The sequence below is a fragment of the Aspergillus neoniger genome (genome assembly GCF_003184625.1).
Source record: "Aspergillus neoniger CBS 115656 unplaced genomic scaffold BO87scaffold_12, whole genome shotgun sequence".
Classification (NCBI taxonomy): domain Eukaryota; kingdom Fungi; phylum Ascomycota; class Eurotiomycetes; order Eurotiales; family Aspergillaceae; genus Aspergillus; species Aspergillus neoniger.
The window spans coordinates 309,150-326,191 of record NW_020291140.1 but is presented as its reverse complement, the minus strand read 5'-3'; the positions used below and the strand labels follow the sequence as shown (position 1 = coordinate 326,191).

General features: G+C 49.4%; 6 protein-coding genes across 6 annotated transcripts; 4 read left to right on the top strand and 2 right to left on the bottom strand.

Annotated features, from left to right (window-relative positions):
- Window positions 1–274: 274 nt before the first annotated feature.
- sip5 (Sip5p) lies at window positions 275–3,263 on the bottom strand. Its single transcript, XM_025618944.1, has 3 exons — window positions 3,144–3,263; window positions 2,518–2,933; window positions 275–2,449 (listed from the first exon to the last, which is right to left on the bottom strand). The coding sequence occupies exons 2-3, from the start codon at window positions 2,878–2,880 to the stop codon at window positions 401–403; spliced, it is 2,412 nt and encodes an 803-aa protein (XP_025480883.1). The 5' UTR covers window positions 2,881–2,933; window positions 3,144–3,263; the 3' UTR covers window positions 275–400.
- Window positions 3,264–3,767: 504 nt separating this feature from the next.
- On the top strand, window positions 3,768–5,937 carry BO87DRAFT_375578 (uncharacterized protein). The gene has a single exon (XM_025623082.1). It carries the CDS (start codon window positions 4,257–4,259, stop codon window positions 5,880–5,882), a length of 1,626 nt encoding a protein of 541 aa, XP_025480882.1. The 5' UTR covers window positions 3,768–4,256; the 3' UTR covers window positions 5,883–5,937.
- Window positions 5,938–6,222: 285 nt separating this feature from the next.
- On the top strand, window positions 6,223–7,394 carry BO87DRAFT_375577 (uncharacterized protein). Its single transcript, XM_025623081.1, has 4 exons — window positions 6,223–6,376; window positions 6,465–6,725; window positions 6,793–6,899; window positions 6,958–7,394. Exons 1-4 carry the CDS (start codon window positions 6,295–6,297, stop codon window positions 7,009–7,011), a joined length of 504 nt encoding a protein of 167 aa, XP_025480881.1. The 5' UTR covers window positions 6,223–6,294; the 3' UTR covers window positions 7,012–7,394.
- A 1,815-nt stretch (window positions 7,395–9,209) lies between these two features.
- Window positions 9,210–11,047, top strand: BO87DRAFT_305739 (MFS transporter; the record flags this gene model as incomplete). The annotated part of the gene is made up of 4 exons (XM_025619333.1): window positions 9,210–9,282; window positions 9,342–9,740; window positions 9,784–9,840; window positions 9,909–11,047. 4 exons carry the CDS (start codon window positions 9,210–9,212, stop codon window positions 11,045–11,047), a joined length of 1,668 nt encoding a protein of 555 aa, XP_025480880.1.
- Window positions 11,048–11,515: 468 nt separating this feature from the next.
- BO87DRAFT_375574 (uncharacterized protein) lies at window positions 11,516–14,228 on the top strand. Its single transcript, XM_025623080.1, has one exon. It carries the CDS (start codon window positions 11,661–11,663, stop codon window positions 13,935–13,937), a length of 2,277 nt encoding a protein of 758 aa, XP_025480879.1. The 5' UTR covers window positions 11,516–11,660; the 3' UTR covers window positions 13,938–14,228.
- A 644-nt stretch (window positions 14,229–14,872) lies between these two features.
- Window positions 14,873–15,379, bottom strand: BO87DRAFT_434090 (thioredoxin family protein; the record flags this gene model as incomplete). The annotated part of the gene is made up of 2 exons (XM_025627697.1): window positions 15,277–15,379; window positions 14,873–15,194 (listed from the first exon to the last, which is right to left on the bottom strand). Exons 1-2 carry the CDS (start codon window positions 15,297–15,299, stop codon window positions 14,873–14,875), a joined length of 345 nt encoding a protein of 114 aa, XP_025480878.1. The 5' UTR covers window positions 15,300–15,379.
- Window positions 15,380–17,042: the final 1,663 nt, after the last annotated feature.

Here is a 17,042-nt window from a genome sequence, read left to right as displayed (position 1 = left end):
CCATTCCAGCTACCAATCACCATCGCAATCTGGTGCCCCGAAAAAACAACATGCTCAAGTAGCGATTGATTGATAGATTGAATGACATCCACATCCGCCAGTTCAACTCCCGCACGCTCGCATACATAGGAAAGAAAAAGGCGCATCATCTCACTCACTCACGCGCATGAACCCTCAGCACAGAGAATAAAATGAAAAACCCAGAGAATGGTGGCTCAGACGAAATCTATGCAACTGTATGTATATAAGGAAAGATACCATGTGCGTCCCAGTGTCATCACAAATCAAGGAGAAGAAGAAATAAAAGGGTGGGGGGAGAAGGAACACAAAGGGTTAAAGGAGCGTATCATCATCAGGCCTTCCAACTCGCCTTGGTTTTGAATACGTAGCGTTGGCAGCTTCACGACGTAGCCTCCGTATCATGTGTGGCACTCGTAATTTCGACGGATTGGGTCTCCAGCTCTTTCGGCATCAGCCTGTCGCGCTGCTCCTCCATGGGTACCTTAGCCTCGGTGGTGGTTGTGGGTTCAGCAACGGATGCCTCTGCCACCGGCTGCGAGGCTGATCCCTCCACATTCGGCCTGGACGGGGTCTCTTCAACATGCTCGGGTGCCTCATCGCCCTTTTCTTCATCCCCAATCACGGCTGCCAAGCTGCGAAAATTGTAAAGGGGCTCTGCAAAGGAGCCTGCTCCCTCGGCCGAGCCCGCATGGTCTTCCGACATCGATTCGACCAGCGAGGAGAACGACGACGATGCGCTGGAAACATGCCGAAGATGCGAAGGCCTCGTGACATCTTTGGATGACGACTGGACAACTGATGGAGGTGACATACTCGGCGCTTGGTCGGCCGCGCTTGCCGATGCTGCCGCGGGCTGCACTTCCTCGGCCGCAGCACTGGATTCAGCGGCAGAGCCACCAGCTGGTTCAGAGCGGTCTACCTCCTTACCCTTACCGGCCGATACAAGCTCCTCGGCCGCAATGGAAGAGGAACTGCTGGTAACCCTACCCAGCCGCGCATCCGGAGGCACATCCAAGGCGGAGCTGCTCGCATTGTTACTGGTGAGCCCGGTTTTGCGCGCAACCTTTTCCGCCTTCTTGGCTTCCTTCTCCTTTCTTTTGGCCTCTTTCTTGGCCTCTTTCTCCTCTCTCTTGCGCCGCTCTTCCTCGCTCGCTAGACTTAGTCGGATCGCCTCCATCATCATCATCTCTTCCAGATCATCTATGCGATTCCGCCTCGAGCTCTGGCGAGGTGGTGCAATGTTACCAGACCCTTCTTCCGCCGAGTCGGCTTCGTGGCCGGCTCCACGCCTATCCGTGAGGAACGCCAGCGCCTGCAGCGCCGGGGATCCGGTGCGCGCGTTGGAATTCTGAGCTTCGGGCGCGCCGTTTCTCCGCATGACACTTCTTCTTCCCAGACCAATCCGGGAATCATTCCCAGCGCCGTTAGAGTGCATCAAGTAAGCCGCAGTATGAAGGGCAGTTGCTGCTGCCGACCGCCGCGCCGCATGAGCTCGAGCATTGGCAAGCTTCTGAGCCCAGTCGGGACGAATCCTATCGGTAGTGATCACAGTTGGATCGTTTGCAGATAACGAGGTCGCGCGTCGACGACCGGTGGTGGGGGTGTTCCCGGAGGATAGGGAGGATGTGGAAGACAGTGGAGAGGCCACATTGGGGCGCGAGCTCGGATCAGAAGCGTACGCTAGCCCTCTCCGGAACGGCGGGGGCGCATATGTCACCCCAAACTCCGGCTGGACACAGAATGGACACGCCGATGGTTCTGACACTAGCTGGCAGTCTTGGCTTTCGGCTTGATCACCACCCTCAGCTGGAGCAGAATCCGGGTTAGAGTCCCCATGCTCCGGCGGATGAGGGTCGGGACGTTTAATTTGAACAAAACATTCGGAACATATTGGCTGGTCGCAACACCTCGTCCGATTGAGATACGGAGGATAATACAGAAAACAGATAGGACATTCCGCCGCGTCCTTATATAGGTATGCTTCAATGGGTTGTCCGTTCACAAACGGGTCACGAGGCAACTGCATTTCACGCGAAGCCGCATCATACTGGATTCCATGCTTCGGCGTGGTTATCGACGCAAGAGTCTTGGCTCGCGCTCTAAACAGTGGTGAGCTCGATGTGCCGGATGCGATAGGAGATGTTGGGGAGGGGAGGGAATGTGCGGGCGGGGAAGACTGGGAAGCATCGGATCCGTATGATTGCGATCTTGACGTTATGGGGACCATCAAATACTGCACTGCGGCTGAATCTGAAGCCTCCTTTGCGTCTTCCGCGGCCTTGGGTGGGTTCTTATATTCCAGCTCAGGGGGGATCTCATCGGGAGGGGGAATGGGAAGACCACGCGCCGCAGCCATAAGCTGGTGCTCTGTCCACGAGTCCGAGAAGTCATTCAGTCCTCTCCAAAACGGCGCAAGTCGTCGTTCGATCTATAGAGAAATAGTCAGCATCGGCTCTGGGCTCTCCAAGGCCAGATTTGGCAGCGCGGCATGCTCACCATTAGCTGTCGCACCACAGCCTTGTTGAAATCCTCTGGGCCCGTATAGACACCCTGGGTCACCAGATAACCACCGTCCACATGTTCTTCTCTCATACTACGCTCCCGCTCCTTGAGCCGAGCCACCCGCTCTTTTTCTAGCCGGCGAGCCTCTCGTTCCTGCCTTGTTTCTCGTCGATGTTCGAGCGTCGCCAGATCTCGCTCTGAACTTCCGCCTATTCCGAGCAGGGACAGATCGGGCCGGCTACCCCGATTCGACCTGGAACCATCACCATGGTGGCGGTCACCGTATGGGCCATGGTGATGACTGCGGCGACTGGACGAAGCAAGCGGCCGGCTCTCTTTCGCCTGAGAATTGCCCATCTCGAACGAGAATGGGGACCGACGTGTAAGACGACAATAGTAGGGTTGGATGACTGGATAAGGACGGGTTAGAATCGACGGTGAGATTGGCAAGAGGCGGTCCGGATAAGAAAGCGGAGAAGGGAGCGAGCGAGGTTCCCGTCCGGTAATGAGAGGATGGAAGTGACGAGGGATGGTTTGAAGAACGAACGCCCCGAAACACAGGAAGAAAGAAAATGAGGACCCAAAATAACAAGTGAAGGGAAGGGAAAGGTGGAGCACACTTTAGAGGACCCTCAGTTGGTAGGGCGGGGAGGGGGATGGAAAAGAGACGATGCTAAGGAATCCGAGTGGCCATGTGAGCGACTGAGGTCGAAGCTGGAAGCGGCGATGAGATCAGACGTGCGGGCTTTAGTTAGCCGCGGGAAGACTTGGTATGGGGCCGGATCAGGGGGAGGGGGGGATGTGGGTGTGGGTGTGTTGAAGGAGGAGGAGTAATGTAGGGGGAAGGGATCTTCGTAGCAAAGACTACTTTTAGATATTGGGGAAGAGTGGCGATTGACAAACTACTTAAGTAGTTAAGCGATGAAGAGGAAGAAGAAAGTAAGTTTCAAAGGGGGAAAAGAGAAAAGGGAAAAGGGCAGAAGATCAATGGCAGTTCTCTGTTCAGTTCCAGTCCGTTTTACGGGGATTACAACAGTTACCAGCTGGTAAAAGGCAGGCCGGGTCGGGTCTGGTGCCGTACGAAAGATTACCTGATCATTCTCTCCGGATCCACTTTTCACCCGCCAAATCATGCCGCGGCTGAGTATCGGCCCGACTGTTACATTGTAATGGAGGCTGAAACCCATTTATTGCTGTTGCAACTTGCATCTCGTTCCAATGGATACATCGAGTCTTACATCAATCATTTTTCCATTTATTGCTGACTTCTCCCTGCAAAAAAAATTTTTTTTGTCCTTTTTCCACACACCGTACTTTCTTGTCGCCATGGTAGAGTCATGCCATGCCATGCCAACTTAAATCAATGCGTGGAGGACGACACAAGAAGTCTGTGGCTGAGAATGGCAGGCCTGCGCCACATCTCCATACCCGGTCTTGGCGGCCCGGAAAATCCCTCGGCCAATAACTGATCCTATCGTTATTTTTTTGGTCTCGAATATCTACTATTCCAATAGGGTCTGCTTGATGCTTCGTTGGAAGCCCATTCTGACCAATTTCTAGAAAAACTTTTTTTTCTTATTCTACTTGGATCTGATTTCTCACCGAGTGTCAAAGACAGTTGTTAGGCTGAATGCGCTTGTGACTGACCTACGCGCACTTTTTTCCTCCGATCTCTTCGCCGTCACCTGCACTGCTACCGTACTCAGGTATCTATCTATCTATCTATTGGGCAAATGACGACCACACCGTCCGATACGAAGCGCCTGCATATCACTCCATTCACCCCCGATCTCCTACCGGCCGTGCTCCCTGCATCGATCAAAGCCCTAGCTACGGAAATTTCCTTCCATTGCATCCCAACCTTCCCCGAAAACAACTACGGCTACGTGACCCTGCCAACCATGGAAGCCGACAAAATTAAAAAGAAGCTGAACGGTTCCATTCTCAAGGGCAAGAAGTTCAAGGTCGATACCGCTCGCCCAAAGAAGAGGTCAAGAGATGAAGAAGAGGAAGTCGACACTGCTCCCCAGAAGTCATCATCCGATAAAAAGTCTTCGAAGAAATCCAAGAAGCTGAAAGCGGGCGAGGAAATTTTGGATGGCTATGAGCTCCCGAAGGATCGCCAAGTAAAGAGGGGCTGGACCGAGTCGGCAGATTCGAAGCAGGAAAGGCGCAAGGAAGAGAAGAAGAAGAAGAAAAGTAAGGACGAAAAGTCCGCAAAGTCGCAGGCCAAGTCCAAGTACACCGAAAAGGCCGAATGTCTGTTCCGAACAAAGCTACCACCCAACAAGGCCTCCGCCGACGAGGCTACAGAGACAAAGTCCAAAAAGAAGAGCAAGAAATCTGCGCAGGAAACGGTAGTTCATGAGTTCTCCAAAACCGTTACACATCCGAGTTTCCTACGTTCTGAGGATGAGCAATCAGGCCCCACAGTTGGATTTGAGGAGGGTAAGGGCTGGGTAGATGAGGCAGGCAATGTGAAAGAGACGGCCAGCGATCGGATAAGAAGCGATAAGTATAGACCAGGACAGGTAGCCGGAGCCAAGGAGAAGCGAAAGGCGACAAAGGTTGTGAAGGATGAGTCTTCCTCTCTCAAGAAGGCCACAGGTCAAAAGAAAAAGGCCCTGGAGGAAGTAAAGTCTGATGAGGAATCAGAAGACTGGACCTCGTCTAGTGGGGAGAGTTCTTCTGAGGAAGATTCTACAGACTCCGAAAGCGATCAGGATTCGACTGGTTCAACGGATGAGTCGATTGATTCAGCCAGCAGCGATGATGATACATCAGTTCGGTCAAATAAGCGCGAGCATGAGAAAGTGGCTTCCGAATCAAAGCCCGCCGTGGATCAAAGTGCGTCATCAAACGTGAATGATAACCCACCGTCCTCTCAAACTGTCCACCCACTGGAGGCACTTTTCAAGAGACCCCCGCCGGGTGCTCCTGAAGCGAAGCCTGAAACAGAGGGGGATGCGCCGTTCAGTTTCTTTGCGCAAGACGATTTAGAATCGGAAGATGAAGTGGAAGTTCAGCCGACCGAACCGCAGACGCCTTTCACCAAGAGAGATCTGCAAGACCGAGGATTAAGAAGCGCTGCCCCGACCCCCGACACGGCTTTGATGGGTCGGGGAATTAACTGGAAGACTGTGGGACGGCCTGATCCTATGGACATAGATGATGAGATGCACCTGAATACTCCAGTACCCAAACCCGCGCCTGGGCCGAAGGAAGACTCGGATTTTACCAAATGGTTCTGGGAAAATCGGGGAGATAACAATCGCGCTTGGAAGAGGAGACGACGTGAGGCTGCTAAGGAGCAAAGACAGAGGGAGAACCGCAGCAAGGGGATGAAAGGAAAATCTTAGCAGACGATGCTTACTGCTTGATTCTTGCAAATAGCTTTGACATTAGATATTGCATAATTGGCATGCTTGCTCAGGCAAGCGTCATGTTCAACTTCGTCTCACTAGCTGTAATTTCGAATTCGAGCGTAGGCTGCACGCCAGGGGATCAAGTTACAGGAATGGTAGTAGACTATCCGTACAATTGATAGTATGGTTTATTGTTAGCTTTTGATACTTTGGTGTCTTTGGTGTCTTCAATAGATGACTTGTAGATCACGTGGTACCAAAAATCCGGGGCTGGATCGGAGGTCTGGCCTTTCCGCCTTCAGGCGCCAATAAACCATCATCTCCGCGGCAGCAATGAAGACCGACACGTCAACTCTTGATTCCAGGGGATAAGATAACCACCCCTCTCACAGCGAATTCGCCAGCCATGTTACTACGGCATAGAGCCTCTAGGGCGCTGTTTCTTTTTACTGCTTTTCTACTCTGGACTTCTTTTGCAGTGGCTTCCTGTAAGTCAAACCCCCCGATCATCTGGTGTTCGATGCTGGCTCCGCTTTTACTGTCAAAAATAGAGAGAGGCTAATAGTCAAAACGCAGCCCCCGCGTCATTCTGCAAGTGCACCTGCTTCTCCAATAGTACGATCATCCCTCTCGATCCCGACTCTTCCGAATCGACATCGGCCTTGAACGGTGTCTCCCATTTCCTTCGTCGCAGCGATGATACCGCTATTTTGGATACAAGAGCGAAGAATTATCGCTCTTTGAACTGCAACGATTGTAACCGGAAGTTCTGCCTGGACTATGACTTGCCCACCTGTCATGGTGCCAAGGAAGATGATGTCTTTACCACCTGTTTCCGTATGATTTTTTCCCACCAAGTCAGTCGCAAATTGTTCGTGCTCTGCTAACATATCCTGTACTTCAGAGAGAGACTCCCGGAAAGACCAAGCCATTGTGTTCATGTTTATCATTGCTACTGGCAGTCTGCTTGCCTGGGCGATCTTTAAGCCTTGGGTAGAGAAGTGGCTCGAGGTATCTTATTCATCAGGTCCACGGCTTTCTTTTACGGAAGCGCTGACTCGTTCTAAAGGCTGCGCGAGAGCGGCGGTTATATATCCCAGTGTCCGAAAATGCTGGTCGTTAGGGACACATGTCATATCCAGATTATACACTATCATAGTCCGGTACCTTTTTACCCGGAGACCCAATCCAGTCGCTCGAGGCCATCGAAGCCGACCATCTGCGGCACCAGGGGTAAAATGATTCGACGTCTCGAATGATCGTCAGGGTCGGAGCACGACTCACGCTCGACATGTGGGTTTAACACGTGCTACCGAATGCATGCTTTGACATACAGCACATGAGCATAACAACTCAAACAGAAAGACTATCTTTCCCTTTTATGGTGGGCATACCATGGCAAATTGTACAGATCAGCCGGTGCCCTCCCATTACCAAGCAATATTTCGCAACCTTTTATCCGAAGAGTTGCTACCTAGTTGTCTGATTGTAAATACAAACTTCTTGTAAATTCATGGCAATTTCAGTGTTACTTTCACATTCGAATAAGACCTACACCCGTCGACATATATGCAAAGATAGGTCTAATATTCAAGATCGATCTATGTCTTTTATCGCCATAGTATCCATTATTCTTGAAATTCGAAACACTTCATGGCTAGAATATGTTGCGGAGGTAAGAGACAAGTTGACTTTGAGTAGTTACTAACCTTAGGTGACAACATCTGGCATGAAATCCAGACAAAGTGGTAAGGTTCACGGTCCTAGACCGTGCAGCCGATGACACAATTGCATAAGTAGTAAGTAGTATGCCGATCTACTCTACACAAGATCATGTACTGTGGCTGGCCTGTCCGAGGTCTTCAGATAAAGCTTTGTCTTGTTCCAGGCAACATGACCGGATTCAGTCGTGAGTGGGTAGCAGCTTCCGGATAGCGGGAGGTGATCCTAAAGTCTGACAGAAGCCAGATGGTTAACCTAGCTGTACTTGGCACCTGTAGTGTCTAAAGTAGGTTATCAATTCATCGAGTTTGAGGGGGAAGATGGGGTATGATTGGCGTATGTATTTGCTTCTTGTCGGAGTTGCGGGGCGCCCCGGGATGAAGTGGCCCAGCAGTGGATACGCAATCGGTTAGTGGGCTTTTTAGTCACACTCACTAAGTAACTAACTAACTACATATTCTTGCGGATTGCGGGGAGAATTTTACTATAATAATAAATTTCTGTAATGCTTTCAATCCTTGAGATCAATCGATGATGCACACACAAACATAACCATCTGTGTGGTTAACTGGCATGCTCGCCACCTGCAAGCTTTCCTGCCCTCGGAAATCGGAAAACAGTCACTACTTAAAGGAATGTAGCACCATCCATCCCTCCCCCGTATACTACTACGTACTACTGGTAATAAATAGAATATGACAGCCGTCTATGGATACTGGCATGTATGTGGACATCAAAGGAAAGTCCGGTTGCAGTTCCGGCCCCTGGGGCTCGACTGAACCTAAATTGTGCCGGTGATACAACAGATCCTGTGTACTAGACTAGTATGCGCCCTTATAGAAGAGTCAATGTTCCCTGGGTGGAACAGAGCACCGCTCACTGGAAAGCTGAAAAATTTTACAACAGGGGAAAGTTTGGTTGGCAAATCAAGAAAGTCGGATAAGAAGGGGGGTTCCATACAATTCGACCGCGATTTGACCCTGGAACCGCATCACTTGGACGAACGTCCTGTCAGGTGGCACCCGCTGCTCTCTTGTTGTGTACCTTACTTCATACACCCACACACACTCAAATCCCTCTCTGTCTCTTCTGCAAGAAAATGTCTACCATTTGGTTCCGAGAACCAGTCAACCTGCCTTTTCACTGTCTCCACTTCTCCACCGTCGCCTTTTTTATTGCCGTTCCCTTTCTTTCTTCTTCCCAGCTTCCCGCTCTCTCTTTCGCTCTTTAATCCCCTGGTCTTTCTTCAAGCTGAGACAATTTGGCCGCCGATCTCTTTGCTTCCTCCCGTCTCTACACCTCCTCCTCCTCATCCTGCTACTGCATCACCTTCCCCTTTTCTGGAAAAAAAAAAAAAAAAAAAAAAAAAAAAAAAAAAAGAGCGAAAGCACTCAGTGGTATCGTCAGAACGAGAACGAACCCGGTACAGGTTTATCGACAGTTGTGTGGTGTTCTTTGCGTTCGACACTTCCCATTATTTTCGATCTGCACTTTCCAAATCAGAGGCAAACAAGAACACTCCAAGAGGAGGATCGGTAGCAAGGATTCTATTGTTTTGCGGAGGGCTTGCCGTAAGAGACTTGGTTTTTTGTACAGAAGATGGTATTAACACTGCAGCAAAGACCAACCGCCTCGGACCATAAGTTTCCCACCGTTCAGCTCTTCCTTCTATGTATGCAGATCCGTTGTCTTTTTGCTGTCTTTGCTATGCTAACGTCTGGTCCTGGGTAGCAATATGCCGCGTCGCAGAGCCAATTGCCTTGACTTCCATTTTCCCATACTCATGGGTAATGGTCAGGGACTTCAATGTGGCTGATACCAACAGTGCTTCTTTCTATGCCGGTATCCTCGTCTCTGCATTCTCCCTTTGTGAAGCCCTCACCGGTATGTTTTGGGGCGGTCTTTCAGACCGTGTCGGCCGCAAACCTGTTCTCATCTCCGGCTGTTTTGGCACGATGCTATCCCTCCTCATCGTGGGATTCGCCTCGAATTTCTGGGTGGCCCTCTTCGGACGGGCCCTCGGTGGAATTCTAAATGGGAACATCGGTGTGATCCAGACCATGGTCGGTGAATTGGTCAAGAATCCAGAGCATGAACGTAAGAAGATCCTCGTATTCCATGATCGTGGCGGTAACTGTTCGTTGGAGCTGCTGCTGACTGTGCGCACCTATAGCCCGCGCTTACGCTGTGATGCCTTTCGTGTGGTCAATCGGTACGATTATCGGGCCAGGTAAGTGTGTTGGAATGGAAACTCTTAAGGTACAAATGGACACAGGTGTTAATGGCTTCATCCACTAGCGATAGGAGGTTTGCTGGCAAAGCCTGCTGAAGGTTTCCCCTCCTTGTTCTCCATGAATGGCCTATTTGGCAAATTCCCTTACCTTCTGCCTAATATCGTCTGCTCCGGATTACTTCTCTGCAGCATCATCTCCAGCTGGATCTTACTCGAGGAGACTCACCCTGATATGCAACCGTGCAGTAGGCCAGATGACCTGGATCATCCTTCCGTGGAGCGTCCTCTACTTGCAACTGCAGGAGCTACCGCCAACGCAGGCGCAGATTTACGTGCAGAGTCCTACGGTACTTTCAACCAAGTCCATCTCCATGAAGATGAAGATTGGACAGTGTATGCCGATGGGTCGAAGCCTGAATCCACTCCGCAAAAGCCGACTATTTTCACATGGCGAGTGACCATGCTTATCATCGCCTTGGCAATCTTCACTTACCATTCCATGACGTATGACCATCTGTTGCCCATTTTCTTGCAAGATAAGAATGCCAGCAGCATTGCCATGTCGTCAAATTCGGCGTTCCGTTTTCCGGGCGGGGTCGGCCTCTCAACTCGAACCGTTGGATTGATCATGTCAAGTGATGGCATAATTGCACTTGTCATCCAGAGCCTTATCTTCCCTTTCCTGGCTCAGCGCCTGGGTGTCTGGAGGCTCTTTGTTGTCGTCACCATCCTTCATCCGCTAGCCTATTTTATCGTACCCTTCCTTATCTTCGTTCCTAGCCAACATGTGATCTTCGGCATCTACACCTGCTTGGTTGTCCGCAACATCCTCTCGATCATCGATTACCCCGTCCTTCTGATTCTCATCAAACAGGCCAGCCCCTCCGATTCCGTACTCGGCAAGATCAATGGACTCGCGGCCTCGGCCGGCGCCTTCTCACGCACGATGGCTCCACCGATTGCAGGCTTCTTGTATAGTACGGGTTCCAAGATCGATTTTACGGCCCTGGCCTGGTGGGGAAGCACTTTTGTCGCAGCCATCGGCGCTGTGCAGCTCTTCTTCATTGAACAAAAGAAATATGCCTCTATCACGGTTCAGCCAGCTGCGCATTGCCACTACGCGTCTCATGCTACGCCAGTCAAAGATGAGACCGTCCATATCATTGTGACAGACGTTGATGACGATGGGACTGGCCATGTATAGGAGTACCTCTATCTGAAGGCAACGGTAGGACTCTTTCATGAGACTTATCTGCATGAGAGCTATGCGTTCTATCTTGCATACTATGATACCATGATATTGTTGTTATCGAAAATGATTCCCTGTGCTGCATTCTAGCGCTCAAGAGGTGTCCCGGAGTTTATCACTGTATATAGAACGAAACAATACCAAATCATATACTACATATAAACTTGATCAAACCTACACAGTCGTTTGGCATTTGCGTACATCTGGGGTCCTGTAGTCGACTGTCGATGATGCAGACAAAGGCGGTAGGACGAGTTTGGCTGCCCTCATCGCAGGGCGGTGAGAAATCCAGGGTTTTTGCCGGTTACCACCGCCGCACTAACGCCACGCTAGCCCCTATTAGGGTTAGTTTTGTTTACCGCGACATCCTGGCAACGGCCCGAAAATAATCATCATCATAATAAACGCCGCCTCGAACCCCATCACAAACTCCACATTGTTGTCCCTCCACACGAACTCTGAGACTGCTCCATACCCTTCCTCATCGACTGGTGTCGGGACGCTAGTCAACACTATCGAGATTTCCAATCTCGTCTCCTTCAAGAGAGATACTCTACCCACCGTCATCATGTCTACCCCGTTATCCTCCTTGACACCCTCGCGCCAGAACTCCCGAGCCTTCTCGCCGAGCTATGGCAAACCTGCTTTCGCTGTAGATGAGGACGATATGGATGCGCCTGAGGATCCCTTGTCGAGCCCCTTCAAAGTGTCTACAGAAGTCCAAGAAGAAGATCCTATCCCTGAGCACGATGTCTACGAATCGCACGACGACCAGGGTATGGATAACGAGGATATTGAATCAGTGATGCCAACACCTAGCTCGCCGTTCCAGTTCAATGCAAGAGAAGAAACTGTGGACTTTCAGAGACTGCGGGCCCTCAATCGGCACATGTCTTCAGGGGGCATCGGTGACCACTCCATGACGCCTAGAAAGCGCTCCTACGAGCAAGTCCCTGACGGTACGGATGGTGATGAGACCCCAAATGATAGATACAAGAAGGGTACTGGACCGAGGAGCTCTCCAGATATCAATGTCTACGCTGATGAGGACGTTGAATTCGGTGCTGATCACGACCTGGTAGAAGGTGCTGGCCAGGAAGTTGTGAATAGCATGGTGGAGGAAAATAACAACGAAGGCATGAGCACTGTCCTCCATGAAAATGACAAGGACAGCTCCCAAGAAATCGATGAACACCTTGACTTGCAGGAAGCAGACGACGCTATGACGGATGACTCCAACGAATCTATGGATGAGACACGCCTCAGCACATTCTCCGCTATTCCGGATATGACCACTTTCGCACAACTTCGAAATGATTCGCCTTACAAGATATCACGACCTCATCCGGGTGATGCGGAACTGGCCAGTCCTTCCCCCGCAAGGAGGTCGCCTCGACGAAGCATTCTCAACAATATGGGAACCCCTCTTGCATCCCCTGTACCACGGAAGCGAGAATCAAGAAGCATACATGATACGCCTAATCTGCTTGATTTGACCGATCAGCCAAGCATTTACCCCCGTCAGCGTTATAGTGTGCAGAATGAGCGCTACTCTCCTTCCCGTCGATCTCCCTTGAGGACCGCCAGAGACTCCGTCAGATCACCTGCAAAGGCTTCCCTTCTGGACTTTGACATCCCTTCTGTGCCTACTCCTCGGTCAATACCAACAGTCACCCCCCGGGAGCTTGAGACTTTAAAATCCGGCTTCCTCTCCGAAATCTCTTCCCTCAAGGCCACTCTCAGCGGAAAGGAGGCAGAGGTTGCCAGTCTCAAGCAGGCAGTTGCAGACGCAGAACGCCGCGTGGGAGAGGCTCTAGAAGAGGTCCGTAACGAAGTTGCGCGCAAGGAATCTCTGGAATTTGAGCAAGCTGAATGGCAGCGAAGGGGCCAAGAAATGGAAGCTATCCTTAGAGAAGTGAGAGCTGAAATTGTCGAGGGTGAGCAAGAGAAAGAACGATTGGCAAGGAAGGTGGATGAGGCAGAGAAGTCTAGGGAGCAGTTGGAGGGCCGAGTGGTCGAACTGGAGAGTCAGTTGGCTTCGGCTCTCCAGTCTGCCTCCGCTGGGAACGCAGCCCCTGAGAATACGTCTCGCACCAAGACATCCGAAGAGACTGCCAAAGAAGTGCAAGACGCCGTGGAGAAGGTTGCACGTGAGCTTCATACGCTTTATAAGAGCAAGCACGAAACCAAGGTCGCTGCATTGAAAAAGAGTTACGAAGCTCGCTGGGAAAAGCGCGTGCGTGAAGCCGAGAATAAGCTGACTGCTGCCAACAAAGAGAATGAGCGACTGAGAATAGAGCGAGATGCCGCCGTGTCAGAGCCCCCACAAGTCGACCCTAGTCTGTTCGCACAGGAGCGGGAGGAGCACGAAGCAGAGAAGCGTGTGATGGAGGCACAGATCAAGGGATTGCAGCAGGAAATGGCGGCACTGAAAGAAGACAACGAGCGCCTGCACGCGGAGCTGAAGCAGGAGCGAGCAGAGAAAGGCGAATTGGTGGCAGCTGTGGATGAATGGTTGGCAATCCAGCAGGACCAGCCCCCAGCACAGAGTGCCCCTCAACCTTTGACCACCAGAGAGCTTGAGTCGCCAGAGCCAGTGTTTGCTGCCCCGGAACCTCCCACTGAGAGCTTCCAGAGGAGCGTTAGCCGTGGCAGCACATCAAGTGGCATTCGTCCTCCAAGTACCACCTCGAGCAATGGCGAGAAGAGAATCCCTAAGATCGGTGCAGTGGGCAACCGACATGCACGAGGCAACAGCGGCAGTAAGTCCGGGATCGCCCTCCCCACACCCGGGCGCAGTGGTATCATGGGATCCATTGAACGAATGGGCCGTGGTGGTGCTTAAAGCGTGCACTCTCTGTCTGCTTGACGATAATGTTTTCTTTCTTTTATTCCCTTGCTTTGGATTCCCTCTGTGAGTTTCTGCAACTTCCTCGATATTGGCTGGATTATTTGCTTATTGTATATTGGTATGGTTGTTGGCTGGGCACATACTATTCCTGGTTGAGATATCCCCGAGACGGCGTTTTTGGCTGAATGCCATGGAACCCACGGACTGGTTTTGATCAATGAATGACGGATTTATCGATGTAACGTGTTTATGCTTTTATGATAGCCCTTCAAAATTCTATTACAGTACGCTCTTGAGAAGTAATTGTCGACACATGCATTATCCAACGGTGGCCTTGATGTGGATACTACACCTGGCCGGACTTTAGGACTCTATTCCATGAGATAGAATTAGCCCCATACATTATTTAAATTTGGCAGAAAACTATAGAAATAATGTCACGTACTCAAATCTACTTCCAAGACTGTCACCCTTCCAGGATACCTCCAAAACCATTTTCCACATCTACTCCTGAGTCTGTTTTAAGGTGCCTTTCAGGATACCTTCTAGAATACCCTCCTAGTGCCAGCTCCATGGGCACTAACGGCGCTCATACTAAGAACGAGACCCTAAAGTAAGATAGTAAAGGACTACAGCAATTCAAAATGATAGAGTCAATACTAGTCTCCGAGAAGTACTCAGATAAGATGTTCTGGGTAAAAGTCAGTCACATGATAGGGCTAAATCTGTGTATGTTAGCTATAGAGAGTGACTATATAGTGATGCACAAAGCACAAATAGCCATTGCGTTAAGGGGGGATAAAAAAGGCAGTGTAATTTGGAGCTCTAATAATGGAGGTAAAAATAATAATAATAATAATAATAATAATAATAATAAATAAATAGATTAAAGAATAAAAATTCTCTAAGGCTGGTAATCATTTGTAGTCTTATACCTGTTCATCACCACTTTGAGACATGTCTTCGAGAACATCAATAACATTCTTGGTGAAGGCACCACGGACAGTGAAGTTATCGAGTTGTGCACCGTCTTTGAAGAAGAGGTAAGTAGGAAATGAAGTAACACCCCAATCAGTAGAGAGTTGGTCAAGGTCGTCAACATTTACATTGTAGAATTCGATGGACGGGTATTCCTCACTGAGCTTCTCGGGGGCAAGGCGCATCACCTTGCAAGGAGTGGACCAATCCGCGAAGAACATGACTGCGACTTGCTTCTCAGAGTTGATGGCCTTCTCGGTGAATTCAGCAGGCCTAAAAATGATGAAGTTAATATTTTGATTCCTGGAAGACAGTAGTATAGGGAGGTTAACGCAAAAGAATCAGAAAAACATACGTCTTGATAGCATGGACAACCATTTTGGCAGAATTTGATCAGGAAATGTTTTGGAGAAATTGGTAGAAGTGGATTTGAAACGCGAAGAAGTGGGAACGAAAAGAGGATGAGAGACAAAGATATTTAGATGATTTTGAAAGCCAACGAAGAAATAAAAGGGGAGACTTGGAATTTAAATGAATTTCCGGGCAACGAGGGGCACAATCGCAATAACACCCACCTCTGGTCAGTCCTCGAAGCACATTGGTAGGTAGGAGTATACAGTATCGTAACCATATGGACGATCTGCGCAAGTACGTGAGTCATGCACTACCACCACTGCGGGAAATAGATCTACTAGTCGTCTATAGGATAGATAGGCGGAAAAATAATCCAGATCTCGTTTCGGCTGTGGATTTGATACTGTTGCTAAACGCCTTGACTAGTGATTCCTTTATATGGAGATCTATGTGGATTATAGGATGTTTCAAGATAGGATACTAAACTAGAGACTACTGTATAACAGATAACTACTTAGGCAGTCATAGACAAAAAGGGGGAAAGAATCCTGGGTGACTGATCTCGATGGGACTGTGGCGTAATTTCGATCGAGCCGGTGAGGGGAGGGGGAAGGGGAAGATGGGGCATCTAAAAATACTGTATATAGCTCTACAGTCGATCTCGATGGTGTGACAATTTTTCAATTGGTGCCATCTAAGCAGAATCCTAAGCATGACGGCAAGCAATCAAGCACACAAATAACAGTAATGCCTCAGATAGCACTTGTCTCGAGGCAGCTGTACTACTCTTCCTCTGTTATACTGTGGTGAACAAGTTTGGCTTCCACAGATTTCCTCTCTTTTTGCCTTACACGGCACTAGTCTACAATAAGTTTAGACAAATATGTGTGTATGCGTATTTTATTCCTCCCAATGGACAAGATCATAGCAGTATCGATGTAAGTGATCCACTTTATATACACACACCAAGAAAATACACACAACTTCGAGAAAGTTTGTTGGAGGCTAAGTAGTGTAGTAGTCAACTTAAGGCGACTTACTAGCCGAGGCCCAAGTATATTACCTGAAAGGAGCGGGCTGCTTGGTATAATCCTGAGGTAGTTGCACAAGTCTAGATGCCAGAGCAGAGAAAGATGTAGCAGTATTGCCCGTACTGCTAGAATTCACGAGATACCCTGAAGGCCGGTGAAAGTGGCCAAGAGAGGGTTCCTAGGAAGTGTAGTTCTTTGCGCTGGGAGATAGCATAGCCTCCTTCCATGGGCCTACCAAGATCCGCTTTATGATATAGCGGTGTTTTGACATAAGGGTGGATGTTTCTGTTGATGTATATTATGGACAAAAAAAGATAACTTATATTATATAGTACAACCGGGGAATTAGTTGAACGTTATTTCAAAATTCACTTGGATAAATTTTCATTTTAAACTATATATATAATCATGCTTTACTACTCTTATATGAGTTTCTCTAGAATATATTTGTACACAACTGCTCTATAGCATAGATTTCGTTAATTGAACGAATAGTTTTCTGCTCCAGTAGCTCTGTCCCGCACATTTTTTTTATACTTCCGCTTTGCGTTCATTCAGTCGCTGTCTTCCGCTGTGCATGGATCATTAAGGAGATTACCAAGAGACATAGACTCAATAGGAGAGAGTCAAGGTTTCGAGTTACTTAAGATCTTCAGCGCGCCATAGTAGCGTGGATGACCGAGTCTTGCAGGTGAATCCTGAACATTGATATAAACATCGATCTCAAGTATTGGAT